The sequence below is a fragment of the Arvicanthis niloticus genome, chromosome 3 (genome assembly GCF_011762505.2).
Source record: "Arvicanthis niloticus isolate mArvNil1 chromosome 3, mArvNil1.pat.X, whole genome shotgun sequence".
Classification (NCBI taxonomy): domain Eukaryota; kingdom Metazoa; phylum Chordata; class Mammalia; order Rodentia; family Muridae; genus Arvicanthis; species Arvicanthis niloticus.
In genome coordinates this window covers 6174465-6194780 of record NC_047660.1, presented here as the reverse complement: position 1 = coordinate 6194780, position 20316 = coordinate 6174465, and the positions used below count along the sequence as shown (strand labels likewise).

At 43.9% G+C, this 20316-nt stretch overlaps 1 protein-coding gene across 2 annotated transcripts; it reads right to left on the bottom strand.

The window, feature by feature from the left end:
* Nucleotides 1-81: 81 nt before the first annotated feature.
* On the bottom strand, nt 82-20316 carry Tgds (TDP-glucose 4,6-dehydratase). 2 transcript variants are annotated; one of them, XM_034498444.2, is made up of 12 exons: nt 20178-20316; nt 18095-18161; nt 15590-15658; nt 14533-14623; nt 10995-11137; nt 8013-8111; nt 5992-6051; nt 5278-5321; nt 4348-4513; nt 3304-3362; nt 2020-2117; nt 82-782 (listed from the first exon to the last, which is right to left on the bottom strand). In XM_034498444.2, exons 1-12 carry the CDS (start codon nt 20261-20263, stop codon nt 697-699), a joined length of 1068 nt encoding a protein of 355 aa, XP_034354335.1. In that variant the 5' UTR covers nt 20264-20316; the 3' UTR covers nt 82-696. The 2 variants fall into 2 exon arrangements, with proteins under 2 accessions (XP_034354335.1, XP_076786704.1); XM_076930589.1 differs by having other exon boundaries at nt 544-782; nt 20174-20289.

Below are 20316 nucleotides of genomic sequence, written 5' to 3'. Positions count from 1 at the left end.
GTTACATTGAAGTCTTTAGGGCAAAGAGATTAAAAATGCATGATTTTGTTTTTAAATTATAACAAAATAAAAACACATCACTAAAAAAACCACAATCTGCATTTAATATATTAAAATATATTGACACTTTCATAAATAAAACCATTGTAAATAGTAGATACATGATAAATTTTCTGATACAGGTTATATAAAATCAACAACTGATTTTAAAAAATGTAAGAAATTTACATTTTACCTTTAAAATCTGTTTTAACTTAATTTTACAAAATTATCAAAAGTTTAAAAGTGCTACATAGTCTTCCATTTTGTTCAATTTTCACATCATCAAACCCAGGAAAATAGTCAGGACAGAAAATCTGAGACCACCAGGTACTGGGAAAGGCTGGGAGAAGTCTGAAGCAGCTCAGAATGCCACCCACAAACTACCACTTCCTGCCTTTGTTCCCAGAGCCAGGGCCCTGTCCTGCCCACGTCTAACACTTCTGCTGGACCACTGCCTGAGTTCTAGGAGAAGTTTCCCAAGGGAATCTCCACAGTGAATTCTGAACCAATACTGGAGCTGCTGAAGACTCTGCATCTGACCCAGTGCTGAGGGCAATCACTCTCAGCCCAGGAGAGAAGATGGCACTTCATTTAGGCACTTAATTCACATCACTGGCTGAGGTAGGATGGTGTCCTCTTCTCTGCAACTGGCAGTTATATAAACGGTGGCTGCATTGGAAAGGGCTCTAATGCCTTTTCTGCATTCTTCCAGTTGTGAAAATTCTCTCGGTACCACTCAACTGGCAAGAAAATCAAGACAATGAAAAATTTTAAAACAGACTCAATTAGCCAGCATTTCCTGAGGTCCTGAAATGTCAGCAAAGGCCCTTCTTCAAGCTGCAGTGAAGATCAGCAGGAGACTCATCTCAGAAAGTCTGCGTAGCAGTAATGGGTGTTTTGTCCTGCAGCACCCCCACCCCAAGGGTAATGTGAAAGTCACTCAGATTTTAGTAATTTCCAGAGAGACCTAAGTCATTTATGCTGGCTTTAAAGTTATTGTATAAAAAAAAGAGACGCTTGTTCATCTAACATGATGACAGCTTTCTCTACAATCAGGTGACATCAGTTTATGGTGTGTACTACTATTAGGTGACATCAGTTTACAGTGTGCACTATCAAGTGAGATCAGTTTACGGTGTGCACTATTATTAGGTGACGTCATTTTATGGTGTGCACTATTATTAGGTGGCATCAGTTTACAGTGTGCACCGTTAGCTTTCCCAGGAAGAACTCTAAATTTAATTAACAATGGAAGTTTCTTTGCCTTTGCTTTGTTAGTACCTGACCCAAGTATTTTGTATTTAAAGTTTTGAATCAAGACTTTTTTGTACATTTAGGTAGATCCTTTCCTACAAATACAATTCCAAATAAGAGTTTTTATTGCTGTTTTGTTTTTCTCTCTTCTGAGACAGGGTTTCACTAATGCAGCTCTAGCTAGCCTGAAATTTATTATATATACACCAAGCTGGCCTCAAACTCAGAGATCCTCCTGCCTCCACCTCCTGAAGGCTAGGAAGGCATGTCAGGGTCCAAATCGTTTTGAAACACACACACACACACACACACACACACACACACACACACACACACACTTACTTTACTAGGTTTTCCTGTACATACTGAATGTACAGAGATTTTCTTCAAACCTAAGAGCCCATTGACCTTAACATGAGCCACTATTTTCCAGATCAAGGGAGAAGCTGCACTAGGAGGGGATCTGGTATCAAGAAGGAAATGAAGAGCCGAGCACCCAGAGTCGGAGAGGCAGGCCTCTGACGTCACAGACTCAGAAGAGCAGTGAGAGGCGAGCCCACTGAGCTCACAATGCTCGGAGACAGCTGTCAGACAGGAGGCAGAGCAGCTGGGCCTGCAGACAGTTCCTCACAGTGCCCTGCTCAGTCTCTAGTGGTCTGGAAATAAGCGGCCTTGGCCTCCACCGGTCTCCACTGCTCCCCAGATGATCACGTTACTACACACCTGTTTTCTTTATTCCTTCTTCCCACGGCACTTTGGGCTTCCATCCTAAACTGTGAATTTTTTCAGACTTCATTGGATATCTCATGTCATTGTGAGGTCTTGGAAAGCAAAGATTTAAGATGACACTGTGAATACACATGTGCATATCTAAGACAGAGTGCACACTCACACATCTTTATTGTGAATACACGTGTGCATATCTAAGACAGAATGCACACTCATACGTCTTTATTGTGAATACACATGTGCACATCTAAGACAGAATGCACACTCACACGTCTTTATTGTGAATACACGTGTGCATATCTAAGACAGAATGCACACTCACACATCTTTATTGTGAATACACGTGTGCATATCTAAGACAGAATGCACACTCACACATCTTTATTGTGAATACACATGTGCACATCTAAGACAGAATGCACACTCACACGTCTTTATTGTGAATACACGTGTGCATATCTAAGACAGAATGCACACTCACACGTCTTTATTGTGAATACACGTGTGCATATCTAAGACAGAATGCACATTCACACATCTTTATTGTGAATACACGTGTGCACATCTAAGACAAAATGCACACTCACACATCTTTATTGTGAATACACGTGTGCATATCTAAGACAAAATGCACACTCACACATCTTTATTATGAATACACGTGTGCACATCAAAGACACAGAATGTATACTCACACATCTTCATAATTCATATTAGAACAGAATCACCCTAGTGACATGCTTATTGTAGAAACATTTTATAAACATATAAACTCCCTAACTACCAACGCCTGACATGCTCAATAGCCTATCCTTTCTAGAATTTATTTCAGCCATACTCTGGGTGTAAATGCAGTACCTGACATATAGAAGAAAAATAAATGTTTGATGAGTGAATAAATAATCACACAAACATAAGTAACTCAATTCTTGAGTGCCAACCTAGGGCAAGATGCTTTGTCTACTTAGTAATTATAGCTTACAATACTTTCCTAAGGAGATAACCTCTGGGTTTCACAAGGCACAAAACTCCACACTGGGAAACGGTCCTTACAACTTGAAGCTCACAGTTAATAATTATCCTTAATTTCTATGAGACTTATATTAGGAAGAAAATTCACAAGTTAAAATATTTTTCTAGTGAGTACATACAGTTTACCATTGAATAAGAACCTACGACTTCACTATCTTCTCCGTATGTTCCAACTTGTCATTCATGTAGTCCACCCATCTGTCACTCACAGAGCCCATCCACTTGTCACTCATGGGATCCACTTACCTGTCACTCACGTAGTCTACCCACCTCTCCGTTTCAGAGTCTGAACTGGTCTCTTTTATCTGTCAAATGAAGCAGACGCCTGAGCCATCTTATGAAATGAGAGGCCAGAGCAACAACTGTATTTAATAGCTGACAGAAGCTGATGAGAAAGACAAGTGCTTCAGAGTGGGAGGGATGAGGAGGACAGCAAAGGTTCTACCATCCTTCTAGCCTGCGCTCGCTCCACGGAGCTCATAAAGAACCCGGACTACAAAAGCACGGAGACGTCGAAAGCCTAGGATGGGCATTCATGCTGTAGCCTCAGACTTGTTTCTGTTTCCCCTCACTGTCCTGTGACTCTGACAAGAGCGTTTCCCACTTCTGAAGCTTGGTACACCTGACAGCTAGAGGACGCTCGTTCCCTCCAGAACTAACTCCGTTTCACATGAAGGTACATGGTACACATAATTATGACTTGTTTTCCCTTCAGGTCAGTTTTAGTTAAGTGAATGGTACACTAGTGATTCAGTGGTCGTTTGCATGAGAAATGTCCCCCTATTCGATTTTTTGTGTATTTGAATCCTTGGTCCTCTCTTTCTGGTACTGCTTGGAGATCTTACAGAACCCTGCAGGTGAGTTAAGTGCATCACTGAGAACAGGCTCTCAGGTTTTATAGCCTCACCCCACTTCCTGTTCTCTGTCTTCCTTCTGCTTCCTGTTTGTGGGTGAAGATGTATCTGGCCCCCGACACACACACACCCCTTACAGACTCTAGCCCTGTCCCCGCCCCCGACACACCCCTGTTACAGATTCTAGCCCTGTCCCCGCCCCCGACACACCCGTTACAGACTCTAGCCCTGTCCCCGCCCCCGACACACCCCCATTACAGACTCTAGCCCTGGAGAATAATCTAAGCCACGATCCACCTTCCTTAGGATACTTGGGGGGGGGGGGGGGCTGTCACTACAGCACAGGAACGTAACTAATGCAGATGCTAACTAAGTTCCTCATTCCTGCCATGAAGTTGGGTACAGCCTTGCCAACACCCTCTCATAGCAGGCATACCAGCTGTATTAGTTCTTTTGCAAGCTGGACAACGGACATCTCAAAGTTGGTCCCAATGTTGTAGATCTCGCCTGGCTCTCCCTTTGTGAGGACAGTGAGAAAGGCTTCCACCACATCAGCAGCATAAAGGAAGTTCCTTCTCTGAAGCCCTGATCCGTGAATACAGCTACATGGATTAAAGAAGGCAGAATTATAAAGTGCAGACAGGAAGCTCCCAAGCAGGAGGAAGCCACAGCCAGTGCGACTCTGGGGAAGCCAATTCCCAGAGGTCCTGGAAATCTCTGAATGAACAAATCAATTTCCTTCAAATTTCTTCTATGATACCCAAACTCCTGAAGGATTCTTAATTTAAAAAGTGGAAAACATGGATCTCTAAGAAATCTCTGTTAATTTTATACCATAAATTCATTCTGAAGAAATACCTGAGCTGGACAGGGTTGTACAGAACTGTAACTCCAGACACATGGGGACTGAGGCAAGAGGGTTCCATGTTCAAGGCCAGGGTAAGCAATTACAAAAGTTACAAATGAAATCACAGGGCTGGGGAAAAGCTGGGGAGCGACTGGGGGCTGCAGCTTGTTAGCAGTGCTTGCTAGGACAACAAGACCTGCTTTCAAGCTCTAGAACCTAAGAATAATGGGTAAGCAAAGGGGAAGATCTTGGTCTTATATTAATCATTTAAAAATATGAAATTATACACAGATGTCAAATTTTTATTTTGAAACTCAAAATTCTATAGCAGATAACTTGGGAATTTTCCCTGAGTAACTGCTGAGGATGCAGTTTAGTTACTGAGAACACCACATTATGTGGAGACGGCGATCCTCAGCTGGCAGAACACGGAGCCCAGAGCCTCTGTGGTTCCAGGATTACTACTAACACCATCAGCAGAACAGATGGCACATGAATGCAAAAGTAAAAGCAACGTACCACTTCCTGTTGTGCTGCAGCAAAGAGATGAATTTTGGAATAACCTAAAAAAATATTTACATGTCATTTCAGACTTTGAAAATGACATCAATATGAATTTAAACTTGTAAGATTGATACATTCCAATTCTTTTAACCTAAATTCATGAAAAAATGCAGTGTTTGGTGAGTAAAAGAATTCTAAGGTAGTTTGTGATTTCATAAAAACTTTATAATCAAATTCAGAGGGAGCCTTCAGGGACAGTTTGAGCCAGCACTCACTGCCGCTCTGGTGACTGCTCAGATACAGGCAGGCAGACCTCCCTTCTCGCCCGTGTGCCAGCACCGGCTCTCCACAGCACTGCCTGATGAGCTCTGACCTTCTGTAAGCCCTGACACACCCGCAGTCTTGGGCTACATGGTGCTTCAGAGTCCAGGAGTACAGGTGCTTCATGTCCACACACATCCTCAGACTGGACCCCTAAAAACCCTGTGTTTTCATTACATCCCCACGTTCAAGACAACGGCTAAAAGACCTAAAGGCATGGCAGCTGCAGTGTGCCAAGCTGATGCTGTCTTCAGGCTCACGGTCTGAAGAGATGTGCGTGCAACCTACACAGAACATGCAATTATTCTGTTACAACATAAACTACTTCAGAGAACTAACTACTCAGAGATTATTTTCAGTAATGGTACAACCAGTAAAAACCACTAAGAATTTAGAAATAAAGTTTACCTTTTCTGGATACTGATGTGGTCCGTAGACATTGCTGCTTCTGGTGATGACAACTGGGAACTTCAGAGTAAATATTCAGTATCAGTGTAAAGGGTCTGATGATCAGAATTACTTTAAAATATACAAAGTTTCAGAATACTGGGGCCTAAATGGCACACTATTAGCACATACTGAAGGGCCTGTCTGAGGCAGGTAGGTGTAGGGGTGTGTGTGTGTGTGTGTGTGTGTGTGTGTGTATAATATAGGATAGAAAAAGTTTATTTGTAATAATGTTATTATACATAATGGTTTTATTTATAAAATTATTTATTGTTAATTATTGTCCAAATTATTTGGGAATTTCACATCATGAATCCCAGTAACTTCCCAGTCCTCCCAGAGACCCTTACCCCAGACAAAAGAAAGAAGACAATGACCCATGCTCCTGCTGACTGTAAAGTGGAGAAAGCTACTTTTGCTGTATCGATGACTGCAGACCAAAGAAAGAAGACAATGACCCATGCTCCTGCTGACTGTAAAGTGGAGAAAGCTACTTTTGCTGTATCGATGACTGCAGACCTACAGTTGAGAAAGAGGGACGTAGAAGCTTCTGTGACAACCTCCACTGCCACCTCTACTCTTCAAAAAAGAGGTAAGTCTCATAAAGATGGTTCACACCTGTATTCCTGACACTTATGAGCTAAAGCAGGAGGATTCCTAGTTCACGGCTAGCCTGAGCTATACATGTTTTTGTCTTTTAAGTCAGGCCTATTGGTACATGCTTTTAATACTAGAATTCAGGAGGCAGAGACTGGTGGATCTCTGAGTTTGAGGCCAGCATGTTCTACACACTAAATTTCAGGCCAGCCAAGGCCACATAATTAGATCATAAAAAAAAAAAAAGGAGAGCATGGGGCTCAGATACAGGCAGAGGGTCTAACAGGAAGAGAAGGCTCCTTCTCCTGTGGAGAGCAGAGGAAGATGGATAGAAATGGAGGCACAGAGTGGCAGATTACACACCGATGCCTTCCTTCCACCTGATCATTCCCAAGATGGCCTGCAGCAGTCTGCAGTTAGATGGTAGACACCAAGTTGGCTCTCTTCACTGAATCAACTCTTACAAAGAAAATGCCCACTACAAAGAGCAAGGGAACAAGAGGAACCTCTTGCTTGTCTTTCTGACTCAGCCCCTAGTAACCAACAATGGCTGGTGGTACAGCAGAGGGCTGCTAATACTCGTTTTGCTACAACTCCACCATGGCACTATCAGAGTCACCAGACATAAGTCTACAAGCCTACGCCATATGAAGGCAAGACTTCTGAGTCATACAGGAAAAGCAAGTGCCAGGAAAGGAACCTTCAACCCTCTGCCTTGTAGGATTTCCATGGAGCTTCTCACTAGACCTGTAATGTTCTACCATTGAAGCAGGATGAAGTATGTTCCAGGTTAGTGCCTTCCTGAGGAACCGAACAACCTTGTCCATGCCGTCTGAGAGTTTGATACTTATAGCCCTTACTACCCACATTCCAGCCAGGTCTTCCATGCCAAAGCCAGCCTAGAATTTTAAAACTTAAGTCCAGTTAATGGTTTAAGGGTTTCAGAAATCAGGCCTGGTGAGATGGTCAAAGTACTTGCTGCCAAGCCCGATGACCTGAATGCAGGGTGCAAGGAAAGAACTAAAGAACTGGCTTCCACACGCTGACCTCTGGCCACCACATTCACACTACAGAACACACATACACATATTTACTCACATGTTAGATGACAGATAGGTAGGTAGGTCGATGGGAGGGAGGGAGGGAGGGAGGGAGGGAGGGAGGGAGGGAGGGAGGAAGGGAGGGAGGGAGGGAGGGAGGGAGAGAGGGAGAGAGAGAGAGAGAGAGATAACACCTTTAATCCCAGCACTCAAGAGGCAAAAGCAGGTGGCCCTCTGAGCCTGGTCTATAAACAAATCCCAGGACAGCCAGGGATACACAGTGAGATCCTGTCTTGAAAAACAAAACAAAACAAAACAAAAGAAGTTTCAGAAATCAGCTTTTACCTTGTATCGTTCCCAGTAAGACTGCACGAAACATTCAGCAGCTGCTTTAGATGAAGCATATGGGTTTGTAGGTTGTTTTGGTGATGATTCATCAAACTCCTAGTTTGAAAGGATACATTTGAATCATACATACTCTCTAAGTGGAAAACATATTACAAGGTCGAAGTGTGTGGCTCAGCAGTAGTCAGGGTCACGTTTAAGAGGACCTGGGTTGGACCAAACACATACACAATGTATATCCAATACTACATGGACACACTAGCAAAACAAAATGGGAAAACAAACCAAGTACTAGTGTGAAACATCAACCGCTGCATCTAAGACACCGTTTCTGACTCTGGTGGACACATCCATCATCCCAGCACTTGGGAGGTGGACGAATGAAGCCCAGAGTTGAAACCCTGTCTAAAAAAAAAAAAAAAACCAAACCAACACAGGGATATCTTGAATCCTACTTAGAAAACAAGTGCAAAGGTCCTAAAAGACTAGTGTGTGAGAAATGGAAAACAAAGTTACTGAGCTGGTTGGAGGCCACTTTAAATCAAACTTATATTGTCAACCACTTAAAACTAATTACTTATTATTAATATGTGTGTGTGTGTGTGCATGAGTTTACGTGCACCACACATATGCAGGGACCCACAGAAACCACGCAAGGGCATCCGCTCTCCTTGAACTGGAGTTACATTGACTGTAAGCAACCACGTGGGTATCAGGAGCCAAGCCAGGGCCTTCTGTAGGAGCAGAAAGTGCTCTTAACCAGTGTGCCACTGTTCCAGTCTTTTCTTTATTATTTTGGAGACAGACTGTTACTAAATAACACAGGCTAGCTTTTAACTTGAGGTCCCCCTGCTTCAGCCTCCTAAACTCAGATTATAGACCTGGCTAAAATGTCTTTACACCATTCTTGGGAGGATAAGCCACAGTCTTCGTCGATTGTTGGGAGCCGACTTTAGTAGAAAGCGGCTAGATCAACTCTGCAGCCATCTGGAACCATATACCCTGATGAAAGACTTGATTTTCAATAGCCTACAACAGCTGAAGCACACTCTGATAAATATATTGTTTATCCCACATAGCTTGTTTTGCTGTTTAGTGGCCTCAGCTATATGGTGCACGTGGTAAATTGTTTTCACCCGTGTTCTCCTGCTTGTGTTTATAAATACCCCAGATTTCCATTCAATAAAGAGAGACGGGAGGAGACGATGGAGACGGGACGAGACTTAAGACCTGACCACACACCCTGTCTTGTCTCCATTCTTCGAATCTCTTGCCCCTCCAGCCCCACTCTCTCTCTCTCTCTCTCTCTCTCTCTCTCTCTCTCTCTCTCTCTCTCTCTCTCGACCAGAGCACTTAGCCCCAAAGCGTTGAGGCAGAGTGCGGTCCTTAACAGTCGACCTTCTGGGTGGCTATTGACAGCTACTGCTGCAACAGGCTGAAGCTCACTATTGAAAGGGTCACCCAATCAAAATCATGGAATTATTTAGTTATAGAAATGACCGTCAGAATAGCCTCTACAATACAGCTAAGCTGTACTGTACTGGCACCAGACAAAACGATAGGAGGAAGAAAGCTTCTATGTCATCCTGTGTAGACTTGGGACTGGAACATTAGGACCTTCTTTAAGTACCTGACATTGCTATCAAATAATGAATCTGAAGGTCTTCCAGAGTAGAAACCAACTGCTGGCTAATACCATACCAAATGTCCACAAATTAGAAATGTTTAGGAGAGGCTGGAGAGATGGCTCAGTGGTTGAGAGCACTGACTGTTCTTCTAGAGGTCCTGAGTTCAATTCCTAGCAACCACATGGTGGTTTACAATCACCTGTAATGGGATCCAATGCTCTCTTCTAGTGTGTCTAAAGATAGCTACAGTGTACTCATATATATAAAAAGAAGTGTTTGGGAGCCCCTTTTAAAGTGACATACATCAATATATGTTTTAATTATACAAAAATATACTTATATAAGGAAATATGCCGTTTTACTGGGTAACTGTTGGGTGCTAATATACCAATCATGATAGTTGATTTGAAGATTAAAACTTCAGAAATATGAGGAACTTTCTACCTAATTGAACTTTTGACTGCCATTCTTTCAATCTATACAAGTTCACATGACTATACTAAGGTGTTAACTATAGATATTATCTTTAACCATTATAACATTTAGAAGTAAACATACAGTAACTTTTACCTGCACACAATTTTTTTTTTTTGAGGCTTTGGTTTTCTTACCAGGCTTAGGATCAAACCTAGGGCATCACATACACTGACCAAGGACCCAATGCTGAGTTAGAACCTAGCCTGTTTCCAGCTTCCCAATAGAGCATATGTTTAGAAGACAGGACTGAAGGAAAGAAAACTATGGACTAACAAACTAATGGTGCTATCTTGGTCTAAAAAGTACAATAATTAGGAATGATTTCATATGATCAGAACCAGGCATGGAGGTGCATCCCTACAATATCAGCATTTAGGAGACAGGCAGAAAGACATGAGGTTAAGACCAGACTAAACAACACAGCAGATTCCAGGCAAGCCTGGGCTACACAGTGAGAGTCTGTCTCCAAAACAACAAAAGAAGAGATCCCAGCTTCAACAACTTCTTACTCATCTTCAACATTCTAATGTGCTTCCTGCCCAGAGGAGGTGAGCAGGGGCAGGCCACAGGCCAGCAGATGACGTCATCGTGTTTTAAGACTGGGACAGTACGTGAGGTCTGCGGCTGCGTCACAGAGCAGTCAGACCATGTAAGTTTGCAGTGGTGCTAATGTTCCTCGGGTGACACTCCTCACTTGAGAAGAACAAAGAACAAAGCAACACTTTGGAGGGCAACACAATGCATGTAATTAGAGCACAGGAAAAGCCCAGTGAACTTTAGTCAGACAGACGTCTATACTGGTACCCAGTAAGTGACCTTTAGCCGGACAGACGTCTATACTGGTACCCAGTAAGCAGAACACACTTTCTGAGCTTACCTGATCGAGACTGCCTCCATATACTTCATCTGTGCTGACGTAAATAAATTTCTCCACTCTGGCTTCATAAGCAGCATTTACCAAAACATGAGTACCATAAACATTGACGTACGTGAATTCAAAGGCACGGACAAATGAAAGGTCTAAAAGAGACGAGAGAAAAGCTACAGTTCTGTTCACTGGAAAAACCAAATGCCAACCAACCGACTCGGTTTCAGATCACTCACTGCCTGCTGCTCACCGCAGCTGCTGCGGGTTAGGAAATAGCACAGGAAAGGTTGATCAGAGCCTGGTGCCCTACTTAATTGTGACTATGCATCCCACTCTTGTTTGAATGCTTGACATCTAGCAACCTGAAACCCACCAAACCCCTCCTACATAGAGCTACCCTGCTTCTGACTATATGTACACCCTCTCTGAACAACACTACAAGTTTCTCCATCCCTGAAAAGAACCACATTTAGATAGTTTCTACTCAAACACGTTCCTGATCTATCTGGATATAAAACAGACCGGCCAAGCCAGCATGGATTGGGGTGCATGTGCAGGAAGGCAAATGGTGTCCTCCTAGCCGACTTTTAGGGTCAGTTGCCTACTTACTTTCTTATACCTACTCATAATTGGGCCACCTATGATTAAAGTCAGATGCATCATGGGGAGAGACATGAAAATGAGGAGAAATGATTATCTGACCTAATCTACCAATCAGGACAGCAACCACCAAGACTGTGCCCCTCAGTGACCAGCTCCTTTCTTTATACTCTGTCAGAACACACCGTAAACTGGGCCCTTGAGCACCCTCATTCACATGGCTCACAGGGAGACTGTTAAGACAGGCATGTGGGCACAGCAGGAGGAAATAAGTGGATGGTGGAAGAGCACCCACGAGCATGTGATGCTGGTCCCAGTGCAAGCAGGACAGGAATGGGGAAGAGCCCGAGAACAAAACAAAAAAGCCTCAACTAGAAACAAAATTTAAAAATATACAGAACCTACTGGGGATAAACAGGCCACACCAACAACCTACAAATACTTTATCAAAACAAGTAAGAACACCCCTAGAGCGACATGTGTACAAGACACAAATAGTTTACACAAATAAATGGTCCTTGAGCTGATAATGCTCAACTTTACTTATAATAAAGAAAACTCAAATTTAAAACTCTCATTTAACAGACTAACTAAAATAAGTATCTGAAGAGAGGCTCAGTGGTTAAGTTCTTGTGGAGGACCCAGGTTCAACCCCAGCACCCACAGGGTGGCTAATGACCCACTGTAACCCATTCTAGGGGATCTAATGCCTGTTCTGACTGCCACAGACTCCTGCACGCATGCAGTGCACATGCACACACTCAGGAACATACACAAAATAAAACAGTACTTCAAAAATATGAAAAGGTATTTTGTAGGTGAGGCTAAGCCAGGTGGATGAACACACTTCTGCATATGGGGCTGCAGGAATGGTTCTCACCCTTCTTAGTGCTGGGGCCCTTTAAGACAGTTCCTCAGGTTGTGGTAACCCCAACTGTAAAATTATTTGCATTGCTACTTCATAACTCTAATTTTGCTACTGTTATGAATCATAATGCAAGTATCTGATATGCACAACATCTGATATGTGACCCCTATGAAAGGGTCAGTCTCCTCTCAAAGGTGTCGAGACACACAGACTAAGAACCACTGGTCTACAACAACGTATTCAAACTCGGAGGAAGGCAATCTGGTGAGATGTAGCCAAACTGATTACATTTATCCCTTAATCCAAACCTATGAACTAACCCTGTCCCCCTAAGATTTATGCTGGTGCCTACTCCCATAGAACATTAGGATGTGACTGTGTTTGGAGACAGGTTTTCCAGAGGTGATTCAGTCAAAACGAACCCCAGAATCCAGACATGTGCCCTTACACCAATAAAATTTGGATCCATAACTGATGCTAGGGGACACACACAGAAGAAAAGCTGAAGTGGAAATTTCTGGTTTCTTTGGAAAGTCATTTATGTGAAAATATTTTTTCCTGGGGCACACAGGTGAAAGGACATTTTGCTGAAGCAGATACAAGTGAAAGGATGTTTCTCTACAGCAGACACGTCAAAGGACGTGTGATGTTTAGAAGGAATATAACTCTGACTGCACAGACAGCAGGAGCTGGAGCACTGGTTCACTTTGCCCTGCCTTGCTATTCTTCACTGACGGCACACGTGGATTAGTCGGCCTTACACTGCTGTAGTCGAGCCTCACTTGTGGGGATGTCACAGAGAGAAACGCACCAAAGAACTTCACATGAGGTTCCTGCAGCTTCTGGCAGTTTCTGTAGTGGACTTGGCCAGTTGGTGAGCCTCTTCTAGATTGAACTGCCCTTGCTGGTTCGTGGGTGGTGACTGCCAAGTGGACTGGACTGCTGACTCGTATTTGGTTTGTTATTGGACTGAACTGCTGATATCCTGACAATGAACATTGGGCTCGCCCCCAAAGAACTATTTCTAAACAGGTCTACTTCCCCCTGTGTCCTAATAACCACCTCTGGTGGGTGGTGGGCTAGGAGAGGTTGAACCCTTATTAAAGTAGGTTGAGAAAAATGTGTGCCTACAAAAAGCCATGTTAGAACAAGGAAAAGGCAGAGCATGCTGGGAAACTATGAAGATAAGCACAGAACATCCTGCTTCACCAGAGATTAGGACAGTGTCAAGGGCTACTAAGGTTCTGCCAAAGAGGACACAAAGAGGCAACCAGAAGCTGCTTCCAGTGGCTAACCACAGGAGTGAATGCCGATACCCCAACAACACAACTAAGTATTTGTAATATTTTGGGCTAAGGATTAGACAGCAAATCCGTAGAGAAGAGCAGAGGAAAGCACAGGTCTGAGTGTGTAGGAAGCAGGGGCAGCAGTCTCTGCCAGCTGGTTCCAGCTGGTCTCTGCCAGTGTCACCTCTGCTCGGGTGAGGGCAACACCAGTGGCCACGTTACCGTGACTTATCTAACCAAAACCCTCCAAATCTATGTCATATTTCCCAGAGGAAAGCCTAGCTGAATTATTCAAACAGCATCTTGAATGCACACAGTGGATCAGATAATGTTCCCTGGGGTACCTACCACAAGAGGAATGATATAAAACAGTAATTAAAGGCTCAGCTCAGTCTTCCTTTCAGATTAACCATTAGTCTGAATTTGATTCAACTCAAAGTTTTTAAAGCCACTTTTAAAACACACACTTCTACACACATGAATAAAGCATGACCTATAAGAAATACCAGTTACCAGGGCCGAGGAGGTGGCTCAATCAACAACATGACTGCCAGTCAACTCAAGCGTGAGAAGCTAAGTTTGGTTCCCAGAACCCACTTAAAAAACAAACAAAGGGAAACAAAGCCCGATTCTCTCGGTCTGCGTTCAGCGTGGGGCTGTGCTTTCTGGCCCCACAGGTGTATTCCCTTTCAAAGACTCTGAAGTTCCTGCTTAGTCAACCTACTAATGGACTTGGGATTCATTCACTAGGGAAGAAGACTGCAGTCGCACTACAGCATAAGACAGTGCTTACCTACATGTGTCTGTGCGGCAAAATGGAGGACTATATCTATTTTCTCCACTTCAAACAGCACCTTCACAAAGTGAGAATCGCAAATGTCGCCCTGCACGGAAAGGCAAACATGGAAAGGTGGGGTTTCTTGAGCACTCATTCATAACAACCAGTTTTACTTTAGCCCCCCTCCAGTTCAACAGAGAAATGTCTCCTAGTCGGGCAAGCGGCCAGGCAAGGGTAAAAACAATGTACTTCTTTGGCATCTTAGAACATATGTACTTAATTCAAAATATTTCTGAAAATATGTTTCAAGTAATATTTTTGTTGAGTACTAACTTCTGCTAAATATTGTGCTGACTTTTATCACATACTTGTAAAGCTAAAACTGCTAGGAAATTTTTTTAGCATCAAGAAAAATAAACCCCTTAAAAATTTTGAGCCGCGCACGCCTTTAATCCCAGCACTTGGGAGGCAGAGGCAGGCGGATTTCTGGGTTCGAGGCCAGCCTGGTCTACAGAGTGAGTTCCAGGACAGCCAGGGGTACACAGAGAAACCCTGTCTTAAAAAAAAAAAAAAATTGAGAACTGAGCATTCAATAAAACTGGCTTTTATTTTAAGAAGAAGAAGAAGAGGAAGAGGAAGAGGAAGAGGAAGAGGAGGAGGAGGAGGAAGAAGAAGAGGAGGAAGAGGAAGAAGAGGAGGAGGAGGAAGAGGAGGAGGAAGAGGAAGAGGAAGAGGAGGAGGAAGAGAAAGAGGAGGAGGAAGAAAGAAAAATAAACCTTTTACAGAGCAATACTAAAATAGAATATAAAACAATCTCAAAATCTGGAGTGATTCTGGGAAGTGTGCCTTCACCACTAACTAATCTTACAGCAGGGACGCTCATCTGCATGTGTAAGTCAGTACCCGAGGTCTGCTGAGGCCCCCAAACTTCAGCTGGTTTCCCTCTAAAAGCAGCTACATCAGGAACTACTTCTGGAATTACCTGACCTTTAATAAGTTTGTAACACAGAAAGATTACAATTTCTGCATGACTAAGAGGCACTGACAAGTACCTGTAACAAAACTTCCATACCTGTATGAACTTGTAGTTTTGCTTGTTAGAGACTGGTTCCAGATTCTTCAAGCTTGCACAGTAATCCAGCTTAGAGAGAGAGAATATGGGTGAGGAAACAGGACAAATCCAGTCAGCTCTTTCTACAACTGTCAGTTTAGTTTAACGGTCATAAGTGTTCAACACTGATACAAGAACAAGTCTTCCTAAGAGTCTCCTGCGGCTTTACACCTTCAAAGTCTCTGACATCCTGAAAGTAAAAGCAGAAGCGGGTCAGTGTTACTTTTCAGAAGAGCAAACTTCTAAGAGAAACACTGTTGAGGTTTCTCTTTAAAAATGTTCCGGCTCTAACTGTCCTCTGAGCGGCTCCACCTAACAGGAGACAGAAACAGATGCAGAAGCCCACAGCCAAGAACTCGGGGACGCTTGTGGAAGAGTCGGGGAAGGACTGAGGGACTCAAGAGGACTGGGACTCCACAGGAAGACTAACAAAGTCAGCTAACCTAAACCCTTGGGGCTCCCAGAGACTGAAGCACCAACCAAAGAGCAAGCATGGGCTGGACCTAGGCCCACCATACATATGTACCAGATGTATAGCCTGGTCTTCATGTGCATCCCCCAACAACTAGAGGTGGAAGTGGGGGGAGAGCTGTCCCTGAACTTGTTGTCCGCCCACAGGATCCTATTCCCCAATAAGGCTGCCTTGTCTGGCCTCAGTGAGAGGCTACACCTACTCCTGCAATGACAAATGTGCAGGGGTTAGGGGACACCCCCTTCTCAGAGAGGAGGGAGAGGGAGAATGGGAAGGACCAGTAACAAGAGGGTACTGGGAGGAGGGGGGCTGATATTGGGGTGTTAAGTGAATACATAGATTAATTTAAAAAGTCCCAGCATAAGCTCCCTTCCAGCAGCTGGTAGCTAGAGAAGTTGAGTTCTTAACAGAAAAGAACCAAGCAATTGAAGATAAAAACCCTGCTTTATACATATCTTCAGCTACCATGGTAAGTAGTGAGTACATTTTAAAAGAGCTTGTTGAGGCTGGAGACACGACTTGGAGGTTACAAGCACCAGCTGCTACTCAAGACGACCTGAGTTTGGGTCCCACCACCTACCCCAGTGGCTCACAACCACCTGGGACTGCAGTTCCAGATCCAAGCCCTCTGGCCTTGGAGGGCAAGTGCACCCGTAGGCACACAACCCCCATGCAGGGCACACACCTACCCATAGTTTATTAGTTTTTATTTTTATTTATATATTTTGAGACAGGGTTTCAATATGTACTGTTGGCGCTACTGGAGTTCCCTATGTAGACCAGGCTACCCTTGAACCCACAACCTACCTCTGTTGGTTGTGATCTTTAACTAGGATTTGTTAAAAAGGAAGAGATGCAAGAATCAGAAGTTTGAGGGCAGCCTGAGCTATACCTTTAGATTGGGCCAGGTGACTCAGTGGGTATAAAGGTATTGCCACCAAGCTGGATCCTAAAAGTCACATAGGGAAGAAAAGTACTAACCCACAAATGGTCCTAGGATCTCCCTACATGCAAGAGTGCACGGATGCCCCATCCCCAAATTAATAAATGATATAAAAAAGAAATCTGTTCACCTCTTTATAACATTAAGACAGGGAAAAAATGCTGAAAGTCAATGGTTATTCTTTACCTGTACATCGTTTGTTTGTTTGTTTGTTGTTTTGTTTTGTTGTTCGAGACAGGGTTTCTTTGTGTAGTCCTGGCTGTCCTGGAACTCACTCTATAAACCAGGCTGGCCTCAAACTCTCAAATACGCCTGCCTCTGCCTCCCAAGTGCTGGGATTAAAGGTGTGCGCCATCACCGCCTGGCTACCTGCACACTTTTACCCCTGTATTTTATAAAAATAAGAAAACCATCTGTATCTTTTATTTAAACTAAAGAGATTTCAGCCATGACTACAAGACTGTTAAGACTAAAATTTCACTGTTTCTGTTTGTTTATTTGTTTGTAGACAGGATCTCATAGTGTTCCTAGGCTGGCCCTGAACTTGCTATGCAGTCCAAGGATGACCCTAAAGTTCTGATCCTCTTGCCTCTACCTCCCTAGGGCTCAGATTGCAAGTTCCACTGCAAATGGTTTTAACTATATTCTACTGCTAAAAAGAAATACACATACAGAGGTTTCTGGGAGGTAGCAATTATAAAATCAAACAGTTTTAAAAAGCCAATACCCTCTCATAATAGTAATCACAAAAGTATAGTTATATATAGAATTTTTAAAAGGTAAAGCTTTTCTTTGGCTAAAAATACTGCACTTAAAAACACTGAGTTTATAGGCCCAAAATAAAAGTTTCAAAGCTTTGCCCTAAGATTAAACACAGCAGGAACACATGACAGTACATGTCCTGAGAGGCTCGGGTGACTATGTGGAAACAGGACGAGAGCATCGTGCCCGGTGCTGCCCTTCAGTTCTCTGGCACTGCTGCTGCAAGCTTCCTGGCCTGCAGGTAAGTGGAGGTCAGATTTTCGTACCCACAGCTTGTGTTTATACTTACCTTGTCTAGATTTATGATCATATAGTTGGGATACTCTTCTACTAAGGAGACAACCACATGGGACGCACTACAAGAAGACAAGACCTTTGTGAATGACAAACATTAACTCCCTCGATTCTTAACATCCCCTAAGCTACAGAGTAATAGAAAAATAGTAAGAGGTAACTATACTTTTCCATGACAACAGAAATGAGGTAACACACCACACACCTGCACTTTTGACCCTATAAACAAACTCTCATATCTTCCTTGTGCCACTGAAAACAGTCTGGCCCTAAGAGTAAAGAAAAAGCCAGTTTAACCAAGTGATGGTGTTCACACATGCTGTGAGGGTAAGCACGAAAAATGTAAAGTCTGGTCAGAGCAACTGCACAAGTCCAGTGTCCCTGTTCAAGGACGGCGATGGAGTTATATAGCTACTAATGCAGCAGACTCACTGTCACTTGCTGTGCTTACAGTGACTTCTGCAACTGCTCTCTTAGTTGGCTTGTGTAAGCCTACAATCTCAGGAGGGTCCTGGACTAAACCCAGGCTTCCTAGGATAATAATCGTGGAGTCTGAGCTTGGTACTGACAGTGGTTCCTGGAGACCAGGGGACCCTGGAATTGAGCTATCTCAGTAAAAGGAACCTCCACATATTTTTTTTTTTTAAACACATTTTGGGCTCTTGGAAGTAAGGGCAAGCACTGACTAACTGCGAAGGTGAAGTTCATACCTGGAGGCCCTTTCCCTTCTTCTAGGACATTCTTTGTGGACCAGCCCTTCCATGAAAGTACAAGCATTTCCCCACATCTGCACGCCTGTTGATTAAGTGAATCTTGGCTTACCCTCAGCAAAGGGTCTGTTGGATTTAAAAGGCCCACTGCATGTTCACGGAAAGTAACCAAGAATCCCTGTCCCCTCCTTCCCCATGCAGGAGACACTGAGTCTGCGAGGGCAGAAGGGCTCCCTGTGTATCGCTCATGTATCCATACACTCAGCTATGACTGAAGACCTTCACCACATGGTCCAGACCTTTCTTCCTGTGGGTGCTGAATGAACATCAGTCTGCCCTCACACAGTTTATACTCTAGGAGGGGACAAGGCCATAAACAAGTAAACACAAAGGCTCAATGTAATTTCAGGTAGTGCTGAGTGGATCGGTGGCCTAGGGTGGTCCCGTAAACTAACAGCCTATACAAGAAAAAAGTGCAAATGTCCCAAGTCAGAAAGTGGCATTAACCTATTGTGCTCCAAGAAGCCCGAGAGGGTTGTGGGTGAGTAGAGAGAAGCAAGAGATTAGACTGGAAAGCAAGGCTTCGGCACATGAGTCTTCTAGATCTGGTGAAGATTTTGGACTTTTATTACAAGTCTCACAGAAACCATGACTGTAAAATTCTATACAGCAGCATCTCACTTCCTTAAAAACACCGACTTCTGTATAGGAACGCACTTTTTTTAAAGTGTAAAGAAAAACGTGTAGGGTCAATCAGGCAAGGTATAGTGGCAGTGTTCTAAGAAAAAGAGGGCAGTATCAGGCCTAAAGCAGTCAGGGGACAGCGGTGAGAGGTCAAATTAAGGATAACCTTTGAAACAAATAGAAAGGATTCACGGTAGGTGGGTACGAGCCTCGAACAAGTTGGGAATAACAAAGGATTTGTAAAAGGCTTGTATAAAAGAAAAAAAAAGGCAAGACAAAGAGTCCCGTTCCGATCCTCCTCGAGGAGCTTTAGGAAAGGCCTGAATCTGCTGGTGGGAGCTTTGTCAGACACCAGGAAGAAAATGGAAAGAAACTGACGTGTGCTTCTCAAAAACGTGACAGGTGGTAAACACCTCCGGCAGGTAGGAGGGGGGACAGCATCACCGCACTCCTGAGTTCCCCTATTTGTGGGGGAGGTGTTAAAGAAGTTGCAAATTCGAGGCGACCTCGACTCTGCTGGCCAGAAAGTGAGGGAACCTGGGCGGACACCAGGACTGTGCATGAGGACCCTCCCCAGATCAGATCCTCAAAGCCGTGGCCCCAAAGTGCCAAGACAAGGAGAGCCGCGAGGAAAGGTTAGGGTTCGTGGAGAGAAACGTCTCATCCACCAGCAGCGTTACCTACATGAAACCAGCACCCCCGGTCACCAGGACCCGCTTCGCGAAGCTGCCGGGAGGACCAGAGCGCTCCTCCCGGCTCACAGCCGACATCTTCAGTTTAGCAGCGCCAGCGCTGTAAAGCGCGGCGTCTGAAGAGCCGAGAT